The following is a 22556-nucleotide window of genomic DNA, read 5'->3' on the forward strand; positions in this document are numbered from 1 at the left end:
CAAGGCCTCTTGTCCTTCAAGAGAGTCAACAGCACCTCCCAGTTTGGTATCATCAGCAGACTTCCTAATGGTGCATTCAACTCCTGCATCCAGATAAAAATACTGAACAGAACTGGCCCTAGAACTGAACCCTGAAGAACACTGCTGGTGACTGGTCACCTGGCAGATGTAGCAGCATTTACCACCACCCTTTGAGCTCTGCCCTTCAGCCGGTTCTTCACACAGCACACCGTGTACTTGCTCATGGTTGGACAGCTTGTCCAAAAGGAGGGACAGTATCAGTAGCCTTACTAAAATCCAGCAAAATTACATCTACTGCCTTCCCTTCATCCACTAGGTGGGGGACCTTATCATAGAAGGATATCAAATTAGCTAGACAGGACTTTCCCTTTGTGAACCCATGTGGGCTGTGCCTGAAAATGCATTGTTCTTAAATGCCTTTCAATAGCACCGAGTATGATTTTCTCCATTATTTTCTGGGTACTGAGATTAGACTAACATGTCTGTAGTTTCCTGGGTGTTCCCTCACACCCTTCATGTAGATTGGAATAACGTTGGCTAGCTTCCCATGAGTAGGGATCTCCCCAGACTCCCCAGACCTTTGGTAGGGGATCAAGAGAGGTCCTGCTGTAACATCGTCTAGGCCCTTCAGTACTCTGGGATGCATCCCATCAGGCCCCATGGGCTTGTGAACATTCAGCTGATACGGCTGGTCCCTTACAATTTCAGTGTCCACAAATGGAAAGTCACTGTTCCTGCATTCGGGGTCATCTGACTCAGGGGACCTGGCAGCCCAAGGTCTATCAGTATTATTAAAGACTGAGGCAAAAAAAAAGTATTGAATGCCTCCTTTTTTTCTTCATCCCTAGTAAAGTGACCACCTTGAACAAGTATCAGTCCAATGTTTTCTATAGACCTCCTCTTGCTATTAATGTACTTTAAAAAGCCTTTCTTCTTGTCTGATACAACACTGACCAGTTTCAACTCTAATTGAGACTCAGCCTTTCATGTCTTCTCCCTATATACATATACAAACCACAGCTCTGTAATCTTCCTGCAAGGCCTGACCTCATTTCCAGAGATCATACAAGATTCCAGAGGATCTTTTTCCTCTTGAGCTCCATGAGAAGTTCCCTGTTCAGCCAAGATGGTATTCTGCACCATTTGGTTGACTTCCAGCACAGTGGGATTGCCTACTTCTGTGCTTCTAAAGGTGGTTCTTAAGAACTGAAGAGCACTCATGGACTCCTGAGACCTCAAAAGCTGATTCCCAGGGCACACTGCTAAGTAGCTCCCTGAATAGCTTAAAGTTTGCTCTCTTGAAATCCAGGGTAGAGACTCTGCTGTCCTTTTTTTCTGATGACATCGAAAACTTTAAACTCAATCATTTTGAGATCACTGTGGCCAAGACAGCGACCTACCATCACATCTTCCACCAGTCCTTCTCTATTCAAAACCAGCAAGTCTAGGAGGGCATCTATCCTAGTTGGCTCACTGAGTACTTGTGACAAGAAGTTTCTTCCCCAAACTTCAGGAATTTCCCAGACTTGCTTGTCACAGCAGTATGATATTCCCAGTTGATGTCTGGGAAGTTGAAGTCTCCCATAAGGGCAAGGGCTACCTATCCAGAGATTTCTCCCAATTGCCTATAGAATAACTCATCAGTGCTGACACCCTGGCTGGGCCATGGGTAGTAAACACCCACTACAACGTCTCCTTTGTTTTCCGTTCCCCTAATGGAAAACACCTATGGAAACCTAACGGAAACTTCACCCAGAGGTTCTCAACCACATCATCACAAACTACAAGGGCTGTACAATCAAACCTTACCCTTAGGTACAGTGCAATTCCTCTACCTCCCCTGCCCTGTTTGTCCCTCCTGAACAGCCTGTAGCCCTCCATCCCAGCAATCCAATTGGTAGACTCATTCCACCAAGTCTTGCTAATACCAATGATATCTGGGCACTGACCAACGCTTCTGCTTCATCCCATTTGTTTCTCATGCTGCGTGTGTCATTGTACAAGATTTCAGATGTGCTTCTGAGCCCTCTATGCTCCTAGAAGCAGCATTAAAGTTCCCACCCTCTGACAATGCCATGCCTTGGCTTACCTTCAGCTCTCCTGTTGGTGCCCCCTTCCCCCATTGATTCTAGATTAAAGCCCTCTCAATCAGTCCCACAGGTTTGCGAGCAAAGACCCATTTCCCCCATCAGGACAAATGGACCCCATCAGACCCCACCGTACATTATGCCTTGAAGTCTCTTCCATGGTTATAAAACCAAAAGTTTTGGCAGAGGCACCAGTCCTGAAGCCAGGTATTGATATTTTGGGATCACGTGTTTCTTCCAAAGTCTGTCCCCATTACTGAGGAGAACACTACCTATGCCACTGAATTTGTCAGCATTCTTCCCAGGGCCCTGAAATCTCTCTTGTTTGACCTTAGACTTTTTTTCGCAACATCACTAATACCCATGTGAAAGAGCAGGATTGGATAATAGTCTGAAGGCTGTACTAAGCTCTTCCATTGTATGGTGACATCCCTAATCTGGGCCCTAGGAAAGCAGCAAACCTCTCTGAAAAGATGGTCCAGTCTGCAAATGGTGCTTCCATTTTGCACAGGAGGGAGTCATCAATCACCATGGCTTGCTGTTGTTTCTTCTCGGCACTGGTCCTAATGCAGGTCTTGTTGTGAGGAGTTGGTCAATCTGACCTTGGCGAGAGTGCTTGCACAGGTTCCTTCTTTTCCATCTCATTATGCACTTTGTCTATCATACCCAGGGCCTTGTACCTATTCTGTAAAGCTAGCTGAGAGGGTAACGAGGGGTTTCTCTTACAGCTTTGTGCGGTAACCTGCTTCCACCCCCCCCTATCCCTCCCTTGGGCCTTACTCCTGGCATAAACCAGATCCTGGACCTGACCCAATAGTCACCATACTGAGTTGGCTTGTGTGCAACAGAGATGGCAGAGCACAGCTCCAACTGTGATAAAGTTGGGTAGAAGGGACTTCTGCTTTAATATTTTCTCCAAAGAACAGTGTCATGTTTGTCTGTCTTGTTTGTGTTGTGCGTCTTGTTTCTGGAGATAAAAGATGGGGAAATAGGACAGAAGAAAGTGTGACTCTGATTTTAAGATTCTCAATGCCATGTGACAGGTTTGCATGCATTATGTTTTCTGTCATAACAGTTCTTACTTGCAAGCTTTAACAGCTCTTCTTTACAGGGTCATACTTTGTCCTGTCTGGAGTGCTGTGCTGCACATGCCATCAGCAGGTTCAAGTCTTTTCATAGACATGGCAAGGAGAAGGTGGGGGAAGAAGAAGGCCTGTCCTGTATTTTTGGTGCAGTTGAACACTGAATCCGTATTTTTTTTACTATTTCTTCTTCCTTTTCTCTCCCATATATCCATTATAGTGGGATGAGGTAAGTGTCCTGGATGACAAGAAGCACCTGATCCGAACCTTTGAAGTCTGCAATGTGGCTGAACCAGGTCAGAATAACTGGTTGCGTACTCACTTCATAGAGCGACGCGGAGCCCACCGAGTCCATGTCCGCCTCCGTTTCTCAGTCAGAGACTGTGCCAGTATGCGCACTGTAGCCTCTTCTTGCAAGGAGACTTTCACACTCTACTACCACCAGTCAGAGGCTGACATAGCCTCTCAGGAACTGCCAGAATGGCGCGAGGGCCCCTGGACCAAAGTGGATACTATTGCAGCTGACGAAAGCTTTTCCCAGGTGGACAGCACTGGGAAGGTGGTAAAGATGAATGTTAAAGTACGTAGCTTTGGGCCACTCACCAAGCATGGCTTCTATCTGGCCTTCCAAGACTCAGGAGCCTGCATGTCCCTGGTGGCAGTCCAAGTCTTTTTCTACAAATGCCCAGCTGTGGTGAAAGGATTTGCCTCCTTCCCTGAAACTTTTGCTGGAGGAGAAAGGACCTCACTGGTGGAGTCACCAGGGACGTGTGTACCAAATGCTGAAGAGGCAAGCATGACTGGGTCTTCAGGTGTTCGGTTGCACTGCAATGGAGAGGGGGAGTGGATGGTGGCCATTGGACGGTGCACCTGCAAAGCTGGCTACCAGCCCGTTGATGATGAACGAGCCTGCCAAGGTGAGAGTCCTTTTTTCCCCACCCCTTAGGCAGCCACTTCTTTGTTGATTCTCTGTATTGGTAGTATTTGGCATTTGCCAAAAGTTCACAGAGCTAGGAGATTAAATCATTTCTCACAGACAATGGTTACTAGCAACCTCTTCGGATACTTTTAGCACCTCAGACTGGATTTGGAGCAACCATTTCTTGGTGCTAAGAACATAGTTGGAGACTCTACTCAGGCTTTAGTTCAAGCTGCCACCAGAGACAGCCCAACATATACAGAATTAACTGGATTGTAACTAGCCAGATGTAACATAGTTCTTTACACTTCTTTACCAAGAGGCAACAATGTTAGGAGTTATGCCACATGGAGCAGAGCTGAGCCCAGAGCTAATATACTCTATCATCCTAACTAGTTTGCGTCCTTTTGCTAGTGCTCTTGGAACTAGTGATAAAAAAAGAAAGGGGAAATGGCAGCAGCCTGGTCATAGGACAGGGAACATGCAGCAGGGGTCTGTGAGCCTGGCTCAGTAAGAAAAAGCATTCATAATGGTATTATCGTTACCTCTAATGTGCTCTCTGCCCTGGGACCCATGGTATTTTCTGTGAAATGCTTGTAGGAGGCAGTAGAATAAATTGCATATCACCCAGTAATCGTATTGGGCCAAAATCTGGCCGAGCCTGAACACCCGGTCTAATGTCATGACTGTCTTCCTATCTCAAGCTGAAGACAGTTATTAGACCAAGCTGCTTATGTTGATTATATAATTTTGTGTGCAATGTTCTTTGGGCGCTTCCTTGTTTTTTTAAATATGCATCTACTCTAGATTTCTCAGCAACATAAAGTGTTGCTGCACCACACTTAGTACTGTAAAAAATTAAATGTAATGTGGAACCCAGTTTTGGCTGCAGACACAATTTTAAAGTTGGATTGTAATTTATTCAAATAAGACTTCGACTGGGACATTGAGAGTACAAATATTCTGATGAACACCAAGTGCAAATGCAATGGATAGTTAATGGTTTTCAATGTTACCTGACATTCCTGTTTCATGAAGGGATTGGGGTCATGCAAAATAACTTTATTAAAATGCAGTTCATTGTGTAGGAGACTTACAAATCAATTAAAATTGATAAGTGCTTTTTATTTGTTTAAGCTTTGAGAATGATTAAAACGTGTGCGCCTTTTTATCCTGCTCATCCTGAAAGAAATGTAACTACATTCATATAGTGCTGCTCCTGAGACAGAAAGCTCAGACGGACATAGAGCAGTTCTATACAGCACTAGCTTTGGTGTCTGCATCAGCAGCATGACTAGTTCACAATCCAGGTAAACTGCCAGTCAATAATTTAATATCAGGTAGTGGTCCTAAGCACTCAAAAAATGGGGAAATTAGGCTTGGCAAATAAAAATAGGGATTTTTTAAAAATCTGTCTTCCCTTTTTTGTAGCGTTCAATGAAAGCTGATACTCCCTTGCAGCCCCAACCAATATCACAGAAGCTGGAGATAGATGAAAATGGTAAATATTTTAAGGAATAACTGAAATAATGACAGTCTATCAAACTAAAAACAGTGTTCCCATCATTTACTTCCTGAGATTCCATGAGCAGCATAGAACAAAGACAACCAAATAATGAACCTTAATGTTAGAAGGTATTTTTTCTCCTCATGTTTCTCAAAAACTCCTTTGGCTTGATCGCCATTCGTGATCTCTTCTCCTGCTAAACATATGGTGCTGTTCTGTCTGAATGGAGCCACATTCATCTAGTGTAGTTTGTCCCCTTGATTGGTGTTTTTTTGTGGGGAGTCCTTTCCAGGACTTCTCCTCTGTATGTTCTCCCTTCCTCCGAACAGCAGTACACTGTGATACAGAGTTGCTGCAGTGTTCTATAGGAAATACAGAACAAAAGCAATAGGCCAAGGGCACATTTCTACTGATGATCCTGCAGAGAGTTCTTCTTAATAAGACTGAAGAATGAACCAAGGATAGGAAGGAGAAGCAAGTTTCCTTCTTATACTTGAGTAGAAGAGCGTGTGGGCATTGCCTTCCCCCTCACCATATGGAAGCCTGTGGAGTCCTTCCTGGACCAGCTGTTACCTCTTTATTTAGAACAAAGAATCTGACAGGAGCCATTCTGAGCAGATAGATAGAAAGCCCTTTCTTTTTTCCTGCCCCCCTACCATGAGCTAAGAGACTTTCTTTCATTACTTTCGTAGGACTGCCTGCTGTTTCTTCCTGTATGTCCAATTTCTCCAGCTAAGTAGAAGAGTGAAACAACATCCTTTAGTAAGCCCTTTAGGTGATGTGGGATGTGGTGTGCGTGGGATTCATTTTTGACTTTATCTAAGTAGACTTTTTCTCATGCTGAACAGTCAGAAAGGAGAATGGCAGTTTACAGAGGAAAAAGGAAGTTTGGGACCTTAGCTCCTTTTAGATCTGTAGCTGTGTAGACACTGGGTTCCCTGCCTTGCAAAGTTTCCTGCAACTCTAAGGGTTTTTCCACATAGAAGGCCAGAAACGGAAAGTTCTGTGTGATCAGGCCATCCTAGGCTACTGATTCTCAAAACTCTGGACTGATTGGCTGTTTTCCCACGTCTTCTTTTTGAAATATTTTTTAACATGTCTCAGTCATGAATTCTAAGTACTGTCTTCAAAAGCATCTGGTAACTTAAATCCCACGTGACTTTTAGCAAGAAAGGCGATGATAAGCAGTGGGCAGTGAATCCCAAGAAACACGTTATATTGTAAAATGGTTCATGGGGATGGAATCTGGGAACAACTGTTTTCAGTAATGAATCGGTTGATCTGAGAGAAAATCACAGGACTATAGGAGAAAAACATAGATGAAACCATATTTAGAAAGGGATAGAGTGGAGGGAGCTATTTCAATTATGAGATTTGGGGCAGGTCTTTGCATTCTTGCTGAAGTTAGACTTGGACTGCTGATCCCCTCATTGGGTATCAGAGTGTATTTGGTTTATGTGGCAAGGTTCTGGTAGTGGGGGGTCTGACAGGGTGGCCTCTATGGCAAGAGGGCAGGGGCTGTCCCATGCCAAACATAGCTTTTTCCAGACAGCTCCACAACAGACCCACCACAGGACAGACCTGAGCCCATTAGCCATGTGCATGGTATCTCTGTACCTGTATATTTAAGAAGGGGCAGAAAACACCAGCCAGAAAGAGAAGGAGGGAACAAAAAGAAACGCCAGAGGGAACACCAAGGTCAGAGAAGGAGGAGGGGAGGCACTCCAGGTGCTGGAGCAGATGTTCTCTGCAGCCTGTGGAGGATCCCACACCGGAGCAGATGGGTATTTCCTGAAGGAACTGTGGCTCATGGACAGCCCACATTGGGGCAGGGTAAAAGCATGGGAGGGAAGGAGTGACAGAGAGAAACTGCACACCCAGTATCCTACTCTGTGATGCTTTGGTGGAGTACAAGAGTTTGTAGTGAAAAGAGTTGAGTTGAGTTTGAGAGAGGGGTGAGAAAAGGTGGTGTTTTAATGTTTGGCTTTATTTTCTCGTTATCCAAATCTATTTTAATCAGCAATAAGTTAAATTCATTTTTCCCAAGCCAAGTCTGTTTTGCCTGTGATAGTAACTGGTAAGCAATCTCCCTGTCTTTATCTCTACCCACGAGCTTTCTCGTCCTATTTTCTCCCTGTGTCGTGCTGAGCAGGGGGAGTGAGAGAGTGGATGGGTAGGCATTTGGCTGTTTACCAAGGTTAACCCACCACATGGCTTCTTCTCCTCTTTTCTTTCTCTGGATGTTTCTGAGAGTACTAAGGGAGCAAAAGGTCTGTCTGTCTTATTGTCCTGGTTTGAGGTAAAACAGGACCAATTTTGTTTAGTAACCTTCCTTCTTAGCTGGGCCTCTTCTAACTACTGAAATTAACAGCATATTGTGCAGACACTGTTCGCTCTCAGAGTGATAAGACCTGTGTTTATAGCTGATGCCCAGGCATGGTATGCAGAGAGGCTCCTGCTTATACTTACTGCTATAACACCCACGGGCAACCATCTTTGTTATTTGCCCTGTTGAAGGGTCAGACGCAGGAAAGCATAGAGGGGTCCCACCTGTAAGGAGGAACGGACAGGACAGGTGACCCAAAACTGACCAACAGGGTATTCCATCCCATCTGCATCATGCTCAGTATAAAAGCTGAGGGATCAGAGGGTCAGCTCTCTTTCTTCAATGGCCAGCGTCCAAGGAGGACTCTGTCTGTTCCTCTGCCTTTGATCCAGATCCTGAATCCAGATCTGGAATCCAGTTCCCTCCCAGTTTAACTCCAATGTCAGCTTCGACAGTCTGTTCATTTTTGATACTCTTACATCTAGTATTCATTCTTGCTGCCCCACAGTACACCTGGGAGCAGAACTCCCATGTAAGAAACAGACCACTTGTCTCAGTCAAGAAGAGAGCGATTTTATGCTCTTCTAAATGTCTTCCTATATCCCAGCTTAGTTCCAGATCATATCTGGGTACAAAAAGTCAGGGTCACCTGTACCACATTCCCTAAAAACACTGCTGGGGGTACATAAAGCTCTGTTGAAGTTTCCGACTGCCCTTCTTGGTCCCTCTTCCCTTGCTGTATTTTGGTTTTGCTCTCGGAATATTTCCTCTCTGCTCTTATTGTCCAAGTGAGCTTTTCAGTGCCTCTTTCTCTCTTTTAACTTCTTTGGTTCTTGGTCTGTCCCCTCTCTATTTTCATTTTCTTCACCCCCCTTCCCCACACATGCCATGATTCCAGCAATTTTTCTGCTGCTTTTGATATTTGTTATTGTTAGAAGTCTGTCAGAAACTGCTCCTCTGGCCTCCCGGGTGGAACTTGTCTCCAATGAGCAGTCAGGCAAATACAGGCAACACAGGGGTGAGTGTTGTAGGACGGAGATGAGGAGAACTGGGTCAATGTCTCTGAGATGAGCTGTGCCCAGCTGAACTGTTGTGGCATTCTGAGACTGTGCCAAGACATGAAACATGACTGAGACAAGCTGAGAGAAAAGCGCTTGCGCACTCCAAACTCTGCCTTCTCCTTTCATAGTAACCTTGACTTGATGGGAAGTGGCAGCTTGCTCTGCCCCCTGAGCTGCTAGCTTTGCAACGCTCTGTCCTTGCATTGGATATTATGAATCAATGAGAGCTAAATCTGTTTTCTTGCAAAGTACTGGTGCCTGGGGGATGATGAAGTCGTACTATCCCCAGTGACAAGGCCTGTGGCTTAACTGGTCTTGGTGGTTTGTGTGAAGTCGTTCAGCAGACATACAGTGGAAGTGTTTCAGGAGAAGCTGCTCTTGTTCAGGCTTTCTCTGGGATGATCCTGAAATGGTAATATTCACGAAAGCAAACCCTGCTAGTCCTAGTGGTGGTGGGCTTGCTTCAGCTTGGGTATTTGTCTCCAGTGAGTGCAGAAGTCATCTGCAGAGATTGTAGGACCACAGCAAGTGGACATGATGCCATGGTCTGCAGTAGGAAGGGAACGTAGAGTACGTGAAAACTGAAAAATCTAGTGGTGTGAAAAAAGTGATCCTTCAGAAACAAATGAGAGAGAGATTCTGTCTGTGTGTGGAAAGACAGCCACTAGGCTCACTGTAACTGCTGGAATAAAAGGAAACGGTTTTTGCCTATTTAGATTGCCAGGGGATTATTTCTCTTTCCTCCTGACTTGACCTTTGATATACTATTTATAGAGTGACTGGACTGAGGCAATGCCAGGAAAATCTCCATGTCATGGCAGCAGTTATTGTTGCCATCTGTGGGCTAAAGTCTTGCATGCAGCAAACTAGCGTATCTTAGGCAATTTTGGAAGGGGATAAAGGTGCTCGTGAATGTAAGCAGCTCCCTGACTAGATGCAGAGACAGGGGTCAGAGTTTAGGTGGAAGTAGAAGGTGTGGGATAGCTGCAGTCCTTGCCTGTGGAGGCCGTTCTTTAGCTACATGGAGGCCAGTTAGTGTCAACTGTAGTCAGTTCAGCCTTATTGGCCAAAATTGCAAATGTAAAATACAAGTAGCTACGAATAATAGGTCGTAGCATTTTTCATAGTCTTTTTCTCCTTTATTTTTTTGCAACTATCATTTCATTAAGAAGGGGAAGGAGATGAGAATCATGTTTAATCACTGAGAATCAGCTTTGAATGTGGTATGCTGTATGATTTCATTTTGCTGTTTTTCTTCCGGAAGTAGAAATACCCAAGGGCAGAATGAGAGTTTCAAAGCATCATCCTTTCTCTGTATCTGCCATTCCTCCTGGAAAGACTAGCATGAGATGATAGGTTTATGTAGTCATTCTTTTTTTTTTTTTTTACTAGACAATACAAAAATAATCACTGTGGAGAGATCTTTCCTCCTAAGTTGCTCAGGATTCCACTCCATTGTTCTTCAGCTGCCATTTCTGTCATGAGTTGAACTGGGCAGTCTCTTCCTTATTGCTTTTCTTTACGCTTTTCTCTGTCACCATTAAACTCTTTTCTCAGGTTCCACCCTCAGAGGATACCTGCCAATCCTATTCTCATATCACTTCTGATCATCTGAAATGAGACAGCCTAGTATCAAAAACTTTCCTTCATTGTTCCCTGTCCACCCACAATCATATATGTGGTGAAAGATCTGGCAGTGGGGCAGCCAAAACCACAGGGATCTATCCACACATTTTAATTTGCATATGTTTAAGGGAAATCACAGAATATCTGATCTTTGAAGAGAGCTCTGAAGGACATCTTCTCCAAGCCCCTCTGCTCAAGCAGGGTCACCTTGAGAAAGTTGCCCACAACCACATCCAGAACAATTTTGAATGTCTCCAAGGAGGCAGATGCCACGACCCCTCTGGGTAATCTGCTGCAGTGCTCAGTCACCCTTATGATAAAAAGTGTTTCCTTGTGTTCAGAGGGAACCTCCTGTGTTTCATTTTGTGCCCATTGCCTCTGGGCCTGTCACTGGGCACCACTGAATAGAGCCTGCCTTGGTCCTCTTTGCATCCTCCCTTCAAGTATGTGTGCACATTCATGAGATCCCTGGAAGCCTTTCTTCTCCAGGTTGAACAGTCCAAGATCTCTCAGCCTCTCTTCCTATGAGAGATGCTCCAGTCCCTTCATCATCTCTGTGGCCCTTTTCTGGATTCTTTCCAATATGTCCATGTCTCTCTTGTACTGGGGAACCCAGAAATTGACACAGGGCTCCATGTGTGGCCTCAGGAGAGCCCAGTAGAGGGAAAGGGTCACCTCCCTCGACCTGCTGGCAACATTGCTCCTAATGCAGCCCAGGATACCATTGGCCACCTTTGCAGCAAGGGCACATTGCTGGCTCCTGTTCAACTTGATGTCCACCAGGACCCCCCAGGATGCTTTCTGCAAAGCTGCTTTCCAGATGGTCAGCCGCCAGCATGTGCTGGTTCATGGGGTTATTCCTCTCGAGGTGCAAGATTCTGCACTTGAACTGCATGAGGTTCCTGTCAGTCCATTTCTCCAGCCTGTTGAGGCCGTCTCGATGGCAACACAACCTGCTGGTGTATCAGGCTCTTCTCCCGGTTTTGTATTATCAGCAAACTTGCTGAGGATGCACTCTGCCCCATCATCCACATCATTAGTGAAGATATTGAACAGTATTGGACCCAATATTGACCCCTGGGGTATCCCGCTAGGTGCTGGCCTCCTCCTAGACTTCATTTCACTGGTCACCCCCCTCTGGGCTCAGTTGTTCAGGCATTTTTCAATTAACCTCACTGTTTGCTCATCCGGCCCATGCTTCATCAGGTTGTCTATGAGGATATTATGGGAGACAGTGCTGAAAGCCTATACCATGTTCTCCATGAGGATATTATTGTTCAACTTGTATATCAATGACCTGGATGAAAAGAAATGAAATTTTCCAAGGAAGAAATTTAGATCTGTCTTTTAGTTGAAGTGGTGGGAGAGCTCCCTGGGTAGTGTTTCATAAGTTTTGTCCTTAAAAGAGAGGCAAACACACGTATCAAAATCTGAACTCTGTCTCAGAGAGGTAGATTAAGTGTCTTGCGTTGCTTCATAGCTATTTTTATTACTGAGCATTTTTACTGGTTTAGGCTTTTGCCTGAAGTAGTATCTGGTTATTAGGTACATATGACCGAAATGACTGTTTTTAGTAGAGCAGGCTTCATTATCCTGGGCATCCCCAGCACCACCACCCAATTACCCTGAGTGATGGGCATACCTGGATAACTGGGACATTCTAGAATGCTGCGGTGCATGGTCAAGAGATACACAAAGTGTAACTCTGGGTACAGGAACTTCATGCAGTTCAACAAAGACAAGTGTAGGGTCCTGCACCTGGGCAGGAACAACCCTATGCACCAGTAGATGTTTGGGGCTGACCTGCTGGAAAGCCACTCTACGAAGAAGGACCTGGGAGTCCTGGTTGACAACAAGTTGATCATGAGGTAGCAATGTGCCCTTGTGGCCAAGAGGGACAATGGTATCCTGGGGTGCATTAAAAAGAGTGTGGCCAGGAGGTCGAGGGAGGTTATCCTCCCTTTCTACTCTGCCCTAGTGAGGCCACATCTGGAGTACTGTGTCGAGTTCTGGCCTCCCCAGTTCAAGAAAGACAAGGAACTATTGGAAAGAGTCTTTTTGCAAAGGACGTTAACAGAATGTAGACTTCTGGAAATTGGAGAGATCAGCTGTCCATTGTTGATTTACAGATTGTCTTCAGAAACCTTAACATAGACCACATTCTTACAGAAGGGCCATATAAGGTGGATGATTCATGACCATCCCTCTTCACTGCTTTTCACTTGACTGTTTGAACCTCATACTTTAGCACTCTTAACATGAAGTGACAGCAGTCAGAAATAGTTTGGGAAAATGGGATAGCGCATCATTTAATCAAAACTGTGTCGTGGTTTGGCCTCAGCTGGCAATAAAGAAATATGCGGCTGCTCGCTCAACCCCAACAGCCGTGAGGGAAAAATCAGAAGAAAAAGGCAACTCGTGGGTTGAGATAAGGCAGTTTAACAGAACAACAAAGAAAAGAGAAAAAACAACAACAATAACACCGATAAAGGAATATACAAATGCAATTACTGTACCCTTGCTCATCAACCAAGCTGCCGACTCCAATTCACGACTTCCTGCCCCCTCCCCTGGCCAGCTCCCCCCTATAGCCTGGGCATGGGTCACATGCTATGGAATACCTGTGTCCTCTGCTGCATCCTTGGGGAAATTAACCCCATGCCTGCTGGAACCAGGACAACCTGAAAGAGGTTATTGAGCAGTTCTTACCCAAGGAGCCTTGTGCTCTGCTATCAGCTCCATACACAATTTCCTCACTTAGCAAAAGAACCATAGAATTGTAGAATGCTTTAGGTTGGAAGGGACCTTGAAGATCATAAATTTCCAACCCTCCTGACATAAGCAGAGACACCTCCCACTAGACCACATTGCTCAAAGCCCCATCCAGCCTGACATTAAACACCTCCAGGGGTAAAGCTTCCACAAGTTCTCTGGGCAACCTGTTCCAGTGCCTCACCACTCTCATAGTGAAAGATTTCTTCCTGATACCCTCTTCCAGTTTGAAGCCATTCCCCCTTGACCTATCACTACATGCCCTTGTAAACAGTCCTTTCCCAGCTCTCCTGTAGGCCCCCTTTGGGTACTGGAAGGCCACAATAAGGTCTCGCTGGAGCCTTCTCTTCTCCAGGCTGAACAATCCCAACTGTCTCAGCCTGTCAAAGATAAAATATGTTTTGCTGAAGAGCAGTTAAAAGAAATGCAGGAAATAATAGGAAGTTAAACAAAACTAATGAAAGAGTCAGAAAAAATCTGTGTCAAAAAATGTCTTCATTTACACACCACCACTTAATTGAAAATTCCACAACAACATTCCAAAATTATTTGCTGAAGGTGAAAGCAGCAGAGGAATCTCAAAGCTTTGCCTGAAAAAGACAGAAAGGGATTTTGACAAGAATCAAGTCACAGCAAAGAGTAAAGGCAGAGCAAATGAAAGATGTATGTTCTTAAGAGCAGGAAGTGGAGGGAGATCAGGAAAGACAGAACTACTGGAGAGAGTCCAGTGGAGGGCTACAAAGATGATCAAGGGAATGGAGCACCTCTCCTATAAGGAAGGGCTGAGAGACCTGGGTGTGTTTAGCCTGCAGAAGAGAAGACTGAGAGGGCATCTTACCAGTGCTTATAAATATCTAAAGGGCGAGTGTTGAGAGGGTAGGGCCAGACTCTTTTCAGTGGTGACCAGTGACAGGACAGGGGGCAGTGGGCACAAACTGGAACACAGGAAGTTTCATCTGAACATCAGGAAAAGCTTCTTTACTTTGAAGGCGCCAGAGCACTTAACAGGCTGCCCAGAGAGGTTGTGGAGTTTCCTTCTCCGGAGATATTTGTCCTGTGCAACCTGCTGTAGGTGAACCTTCTTTGGCAGGGGCGTTGGACTGGATGACTTCCAGAGGTCCCTTCCAACACCTACCGTTCTGTGATTGTGTGATTATGGGAGACAGTGTGGAAAGCCTTCCTGAAGTCAAGGTAGTTAATATCCACTGCTCTCCCCTCATCTACCAAGCCAGTGAGTTCATTGCAAAAAGTCTGATCAAGCCTGAGTTCCCATTTGAGAATCCATGCTGGCTACTCACAATTACCTTCTTGTCTTTCATGTGCCTAGAAAAGATTTCAATAATTAGTTGTTCCATCATCTTCCCAGGGATCAAGGTGAGGCTGAGCTGCCTGCATTTCCCTAGGTCCTCCTTCTTGCACTTCTTGAAGACAGGAGTGACATTCGCTTTCCTCTAGTCCTCAGCCACCTCTCACAGTCACCGTGATCATTCAAAGGTTATCAAGTGTGGCCTCAGGACATCAGCCAGCTCCCTCATGGGTGCATCCTATTAGGATCCATGGTATTATGTAGGTCCCGTTTGTCTAAATGTTCTGTCACCTGATCTTCTACCTGGAAGAAGATCTTACTTGCTCCAGACTTCCCCCCCAGTCTCTGGTACTTGGAGTTCCTAAAGGCTGGTCTTGCTGGTAAAGACTGATGTGAAGATGACGTTCAGTACCTCAGCCTTTGCCATGTCCTGTGTCACCAGGTCCCCTGCACTAGCCAACACTGGGCCCACATTTTCTCTAGTCTTCCTTTAGTCACTTATGTACTTAGAGAAGCCCTTCTTGCTTTTGACATCCCTTTCCAGATGTGATTTCAGATAGGCTTTGGCTTTCCTAATCATGTCTCTGCATGCTCGGACAGTGCCTCTATGTTCATCTCAGGTTACCTGTCCCTGCCTTCCACCTTCTGTGTACTTCCTTTTTTTGTTTGAGTCTAGTTAGGAGCCCCTTGTTCAAACATGCAGGCTTCCTGACATTTTTTTCCTGCATTCCTAAATGTTGGTATGGACCATTTTTGAACCTGGAGGAGGTAGTCCTTGCACATTATCTAGCTTTTTTTGCACATTATCTAGCACTCTTCCCTCCAAGGTCTTATCCCATGGGACTCCTTCAAGCAGATCCTCAAAGGGGTCGAATCTGTTCTCCTGCAGTCCAGTGTTGTGAGCTTACTTTTTGCTCTGATCACTCCTCTCAGGATCTTAAACTCCACCATCTCATGGTCACCACAGCCAAGGCTACCTTCAATCTTCACTTCACCAATGAGCCCTTCCTTGTTTGAGAGCATAAGGTGCAGCTGGGCACCTCCCCTCATTGCATCCTCTATTGTTTGGGTCAGGAAGTAATCACTGATGCTTTCCGGGAACTTCCTGGATTGCTTATGCCCTGTTGTGTTGCTCCTCCAGCAGTTAGGGTGTTTGAAGTCCCCCTTGAGGATTTGTGCCTCCAAACATGAGGCTGCTTCCATCTCTCAGCTCTCAGCTCCATTCAGTTTTTCACATGTAAGCATCTGAGGCCATCTGAGACACCCTGGTGTAGCCAAGACACCTACTCAGCACTATTAGATAGGACGTAGGAACGCAGAAGACCCAGCATCTACTGGAATGCCATCTGGATGACAGAGAGAATGGATGCCAGGGGCCTCTCAAATGTACAAGCAACTGAATTGCTCCTTGCATCTTTGCTTTAGAGTGAGCCTTGTTGCTCCTTGGGTTCCACTGATTGTATTGACTGGGGATGGGATTCAGCTGCCTGTCATGGGTATCAGCAGGGAATATGGGCTATATGTCACATGCCAGAGATCTTCATGGTCTACTGAGAATGACACTTGGCTGTGCTCTGCATAAGTGGGGATTGCCATGTAATTTTATACTAGTCTGCTCTCCTGATTTTTTTTCTTACAGGGAGCCTTCTTTGCTCCCTTCTCTCTGTGATGCAGTAACAACATTTTAGGGTTGGGTTTTTTTCATAGAAAACCATTTAGCTGTCACATTTGGTGGTTTTTTTGTAATTGAGTCACCTTGTAAAAATTACACATCTTACAGAGACTTTAACTCACTGTTTGTACCCCTCTTTCATCTGTTTCTTTGGGTCACTGAGGAGGAACATGATAGCCAAAATAACAGAAATGCCACCTCTTCCTCCAAAAGTGAGGGAGCATGTGAGGACAGAGGAATATTACTGAAATTTGTTTTGTTGGTGAAACAGCTGCTGTTGAATTTCATTTGTGCAGTTTACTGAGCTATAGTGGAGTTCTTATAAACCAGCCTATCTGGCTGCTTCACACTTGTGGCTGCTTGTGATAAATGCAGGATAAGGGAGACAGAGACATTGGGAGGGGGAAATATGTTTACATTAAGTCTGCTACTTTACTCTCAATGGCAACTATATCAGAAAATCACTTCAGAAATGGGGCAGGTTCCTTCTTAAATGTGGTCGTGGGTTTTTTTTGGTTTTTTTTTTTTTTTCTCTGCTGCTTGTATTGCGAGTTTTTCTCAGAAGCCTGCTGCTTCTGGTGGAACAATTCTTATTTAAACCTGTAATTTACTGTAAAGTCACCTGTTTTCATGCTGCGTTATTCTTCAGCATAAATAAACAATTCTTCATTCACTGATGTTTACAGTTTTGGAATTACATTCAAGAATAGATGCTGCCTCAACAAGTAAGAAAGAGAATAGGTGGCAGGAAACCACCTGAGTGTGACAGCACGAAAAGCACAGGACAGTGCTATGGGAGACAGCAGTAACCTGCCTTTGCACATGGTGCAGGCGTATAATGGTAAACATGGTGCATGGATGAAGAAATTAGATTTTGTGAGCCAAATAAGAAAGAATATCTGGAAGCATTTGGTCTCTAGTTAGTTGTCTCTATACTATTGTACTATATCTGGGGCATGAGTAGACAACATTGTTATCCATTGGCAGACACCATGTCCCTATACAACCGTTTGTATTCTTACTGCGTTGGTTGGTTGGTTGGTTGGTTGGTTGGCTGGTTGGTTTTTATAAGCAGCTGTTGAATGCTTCTGGTCACTTGGAGTGACTGTCCATAGCATTAATGAAATCTTGCATGGCCTTTTAAGCAATAGCCTTGCTCTGCCTTATATGAACTGCCTTTCTGTACCGAGGTGGTAGTGCTACTGGCCTATTCATTCCTGCACTTCTGCTTAATACCTTTGTCTAACTCATCAGCAGTGTGCTCTCCCTGCAGACCTCTCCCCTGCATCCCCAGACTCAACAACAACTTCAAAGCACCATGTAAAAATAAATGTTTGTTTATTTTAATGCAACCATGTTTATTTTAAAATAAATTTTATTTACTAAATACTAGACAAACTCTTCTTCATTCACAGCTTTGTCTAGCTTTCTATATGATTTGCAGTTGGACTAGAGATTAAACTACCTGAATTCTCTTAACACTACCCTTGTAGGGACAATATGATTTTGTACTGCAGGGGTAAAGTCTGTATCCTGTACAGATTTCCTTCGAGCATCACACAGACTGCAGGCATTATCATTATCTGTTCATTTGCACTATTGTAACTAGCAGCAAAGTCATTGTCCTACTTGATGTCAGGCTCTAGTAGTACTGAATGAAAAAAGAACCATTTTGCAGGGTGTACCTTGACAAGTGGAATGAGTGTGCCATTAGTACTAGGCCTCGACAAAAGCTTGAGAAGGGGTTTGATGCGAGAACAAATGGATGAGATAAAATGACTTGTAAGAAAATAAAGATGTTCACATTCAGTTCAGCGTTCTCAGATTTGAAATAAATAAAGGAAAATCCCTGAAAGTGATAAATTTTGGTTGAACAACTACGCAGTGAGTTGGCTGAGAACTTCCCATTCATAATACTCATAGTTTCAGTACAGGTGCAAAAGCCAAGAAACGTGAAAATTATATTCTACATCTGTGGCTGTTAGCAGAGCCTTAAACTGAACCAAGGGGATATAATTCATAAAGTGGACAAAATCTTACTTATTTTTTTGTCCATAGGAATATATGGACAGATCTTTCCAGATGAGAATAGTTTTATTTTCTGCTGGATAAAAGCCTGAATGCAAAGGCCGTTGCTGTTTTCTTACCGTCATCCATCATATGCAAAATTACAATCTCTTCTTCCCCCTTCCTTTCCATATGAGAATGTGTCACACACTGAATGTTGTCATTTTCTGAGTGCTGGGAAGAATCAGTGTTCTCCTATCTAATAGCTATCATAAAGAGTTATTGAGGTCCTTTTTGTGGTCTGACCTGTTCCAGGACTTACCACTCTTATCACGGTACATATGGAGGTTACTCAGCAGCCAAGAAGACTTCTGACAGAAAAGATGAATTAATATAAAAGGCATAAAGCTGATGGGACTCCACAGATGTTATTGGCTGTTATGACTGGACTGCGACTGTAACTTTTTCAGCTTTGCTAAGGTTTACATACCTGCAGTCCCACAGTATCCATCAAAAATTCTACAATGGGCTTTGAAAACCCAGAGGAAAGGGAATTGAACACAAATGAGAGAAAGATTAGATAAGCAAGCTGTTCTGTTTTTCTGAAGTTGTTTATTTGTTAAGAAAGATGCATCAATGGGCATTCAGCACCTAGAAACATTTCCAAATAATTATTATTGGGGGTGGAAGCCTGCAAGTACAGTAAGTAATAACCAGATGGGCTAGTTCTGCAGCTTTTGGTGTGGTGTTCCATTTTGGAGCATTCATTAGATACCTAACTTTCATATTAACACCTGTATGCAGTATTCTTCTCTTAGACATTTTTCTTTTTTTCTATAACTTTTTGCAGTCCACAATCCTTTGGAATGTTCAGCTTATGTTAATCATGAGGACAGTTCTTCTCTGAGTGTGTCCCTTGTGTCTTTTCACATCAAACACTCATGTGGGGTCTATCTAAAAGTTTCCAGTTCCCTGTAAATGGTCTTTATTGTGAAGTTAAATAACCAAATGTCAGTCCACAAATGAACTTTCACCTGAGCTTGCTACTCCATATAATCTAAAATTAGAGCTGTATCTGTTTATATAGAAAAACAGCTTTAGAAAACTTATATAAAACTTACATAAAAATTGTAAAAGCTTTACCCTAGCACTTCAGTGTGAGATCCAAGCACCTTCTGTTAGGTAGTTCAGCATAGCATCTTTGCCAAACTTAGAATGTTCCATACTCCCTTTTTGGTAATCAGTTTGGGATTTTTTTCATTTTCTTTTGCTGTAGGGTGGATTTCCATCCTTGTTTCAGCTTTTTGCATAGGCATGTTTCTATGCATTTGCAGATTAATTTTGACTAAATTAAGAGGCTTTAATCCATTCTTGGGAAGTTTCCAGACCTACAGGAAAACAATAGGACTGCCAATCTGAGTGCCTGCTTCTAATTTTGATGCAAAATCAGCCATGGTAGCTGATCCATTTTTGTGGCTGTGTTGAGTGGGGAGAAGGAGGTGTGGATAATAACTGTAACTGTTATGGCTATTTCCAGTCAGATCGCATGGCTATGCTCTTTGGCTTCTCCAACACTAAAGCTCTTTGAGTGAGTAATGAAAAGACAATTATTTCAGATGGTCAAAGCCGTCTCTGGCCTGGTTCTCTTTCATCTGGCAGTGAATCAGTTTAAGCACAGTTTAAGTATAGAATACAATAAGCCATTTTGAAAATGCAGCTTTAACAATGCATCCTCCATAAAGCAACAAAACCAGTAGTAGCTACTCTATGTAGCAACTTCTCCCTACAGCAGCAGCATGAGTTAAATGTAAGTAAGATTGCATTGTTTCTGGAATCTGAATTAATGAGTTTCCTGCTTTTGCTTCTCTCATTTTCCTCCTCTTAGCCTGTCCCCTTGGTTTCTTTAAAGTATCTGTGGGTGATGACCCCTGCCATCTATGCCCTGCCCACAGCCACGCTCCACTGCCAGGTTCCAGTGAATGTGTGTGTCAGAACCGTTACTACCGATCTGCTTCGGACAATTCTGATGCTCCCTGCACTGGTAAGTATTGGGATGGAGTGTGTGAAAGCCAGGAGGGCGGTTAATGAGGGATCATGTGTCTGAATAATTCAGGGGAGTTGCAAATTCACCTCTTCTCATGACCTCTGAAATAACCCCAAACTTGCTTTTGCTCCTCCAATTGACTACAGGGTATATCCACTTACTGAATGTAGATGAGAAGGCAGAAGTGTTCCCACATGCTTTTTACAATGTTGATACATTGGTGAAACTGTGTTTTGAGAATACTGGGTTGTTGCAATACTAGATGCTCAGAAAAGAAAAAATGTCATATTTTAGATGACTCATGCAACCTTAAATAAATCCATTGCAAGTATGCATAAGGTATAACTTTTAATGACAGAATAATATACTAATTTCTCATGAAATGCTAAACTAATTTCTTACAGAGAGTAAACATTGTTCGTTGAAGCAATTAACCAATATCTTCTTCATTTATCATTGAAAGTGTGAAGACTATGTTTACTGCACAGAATTCAAATTCTGCAAGTTTTATTTATGGGAAAGTAATTACTTTTTTCATTGGCTTCTCTGTGGTTCTCATCAGTTATGACTTTTCACAGTCATTGATTATGAATCAAGAAAGAATAATTAGATGCAGAAAATGAAATAAGGTTAGTGATTAGCACTCAAAAATATAGTTTAAATAATATATCAAACATCACCCTTGAACTTTGTGGAAGTGACAGGGAAAAAAATTAACTTCCTAAAGCATCTTGCAAACACTTTATGGCTCTGAAGTTAAATGCTCAGAAATTAGGAAATGTGATTGTGGGTCTTTTCTGTAATCCCTTGCTTCCTGTACCGCACAGAATCCATCTTCAGCAGCATCAAGCATCTGTACTTCACAGGGATTATTTTTCCTGAGCAGTTGTCTATCCTTTGCATTGATTGTGATAGGAATCCTCAGGGAAAACCAGTATGTGGTCATGCAATTAAATACTATGCCACAATGCAAATGCTGAATGGCCCAGTTAAGATCAGGGACTTGGGTCTTTTTAGTCTGGAGAAGAGAAGACTGAGGGTTTTTTTTTTCGACGCTTATAAATACCTAAAGGGAGGGTGCCACGGGCATGGGAACAGTCTTTTTTCAGTGGTGCCCAGTGAGGTAGAGGTAAGAGGCACAAACTTGAACATAGGAAGTTCCATCTAAACATGAGGAGGAACCTATTTACTTTGAGGGTGGCAGAGCACGGGCACAGGCTGCCCAGAGAGGTGGTGGAACTCTGGAGACATTCAAAACACATCTGGATGTGGTCCTGTGCAATCTGCTGTAGGTGACCCTGCTCTGGCAGGGTGGGTTGGAGTAGATGATCTCCAGACATCCCTTTCAACCCCTATCATTCTGTGATTCTGTGAGCACAAAAAAAAATTTAATTCTGACATTTCCTGATATACAAATGTTTCATCTTGTCAGTAATACATTTTTTAAAAGTCTTCTGTGTGCAATTTTCCAGCATAATTAATTTTTTTAACAACACTGGAAAAGTGAGTCCCCAGGGAAGTACAGCGATTAGAAATACTCAAATGCTCCAGCGATGAACTAGGTTGCAGACGAGAGATCCCATGCAAAGACCTCATCCACCTTTAATAATAGAGGGTATTGATCAGAGTTAGATAGAGAAATATTTCATCCATGTTTCTTGACTACAGATTAATGGTGAGAATGAGGAGTAATGGCTTTCATTACAGTCTTTGGAGGGAAATGTTACGTAAATCGTGTTTCCCTTGCCCCTCCCTGTTACTGAGCTCAGCCTCTGTCCCTGCCCTTCCAGTCCTGCTTCGTGTCTATGCTCAGGTTTAGCAGTGCAACACTGCTGCTTATTTTTACCTTTCTGAGCTTTTAACTTTCTAGCTCCAGTGTCTTGTCCCGTTCTCATCCCCATACCATCTTCTCACCCACTGCATTTTCCTGCTTCTCTTTTGCTGTCTCTGTGCTGGCAGGGGAAGTGTTGGATGCACAGAACAGGAAGTTTTTGAGCTGTCAGAGTTTACTCCAGATGCCGTTCAGGAATCTGGCTGGCAGCAGGAGTAATCATAGGGAAACTGGTGTTCAGTTCCTGCAAAAGATGGATCAGGCTAACTGAACTCTGAGAAAGTTCAGAGATATT

The 22556-nt window shown here is 43.7% G+C and overlaps 1 protein-coding gene across 1 annotated transcript in view; it reads left to right on the forward strand.

Moving 5' to 3' along the window:
* Positions 1-22556, forward strand: part of EPHB6 (EPH receptor B6) — a 59369-nt gene that overhangs the window by 12369 nt on the left and 24444 nt on the right. Inside the window, exons 3-4 of the mRNA XM_009892244.1 lie at positions 3411-4107; positions 20272-20427. Coding sequence (XP_009890546.1) covers positions 3411-4107; positions 20272-20427 — 853 coding nt within the window. The remainder of the gene's footprint in view (positions 1-3410; positions 4108-20271; positions 20428-22556) is intronic.

This window comes from Charadrius vociferus, unplaced genomic scaffold (assembly GCF_000708025.1).
Source record: "Charadrius vociferus isolate BGI_N301 unplaced genomic scaffold, ASM70802v2 scaffold301, whole genome shotgun sequence".
In the NCBI taxonomy this organism is placed as follows: Eukaryota; Metazoa; Chordata; class Aves; order Charadriiformes; family Charadriidae; genus Charadrius; species Charadrius vociferus.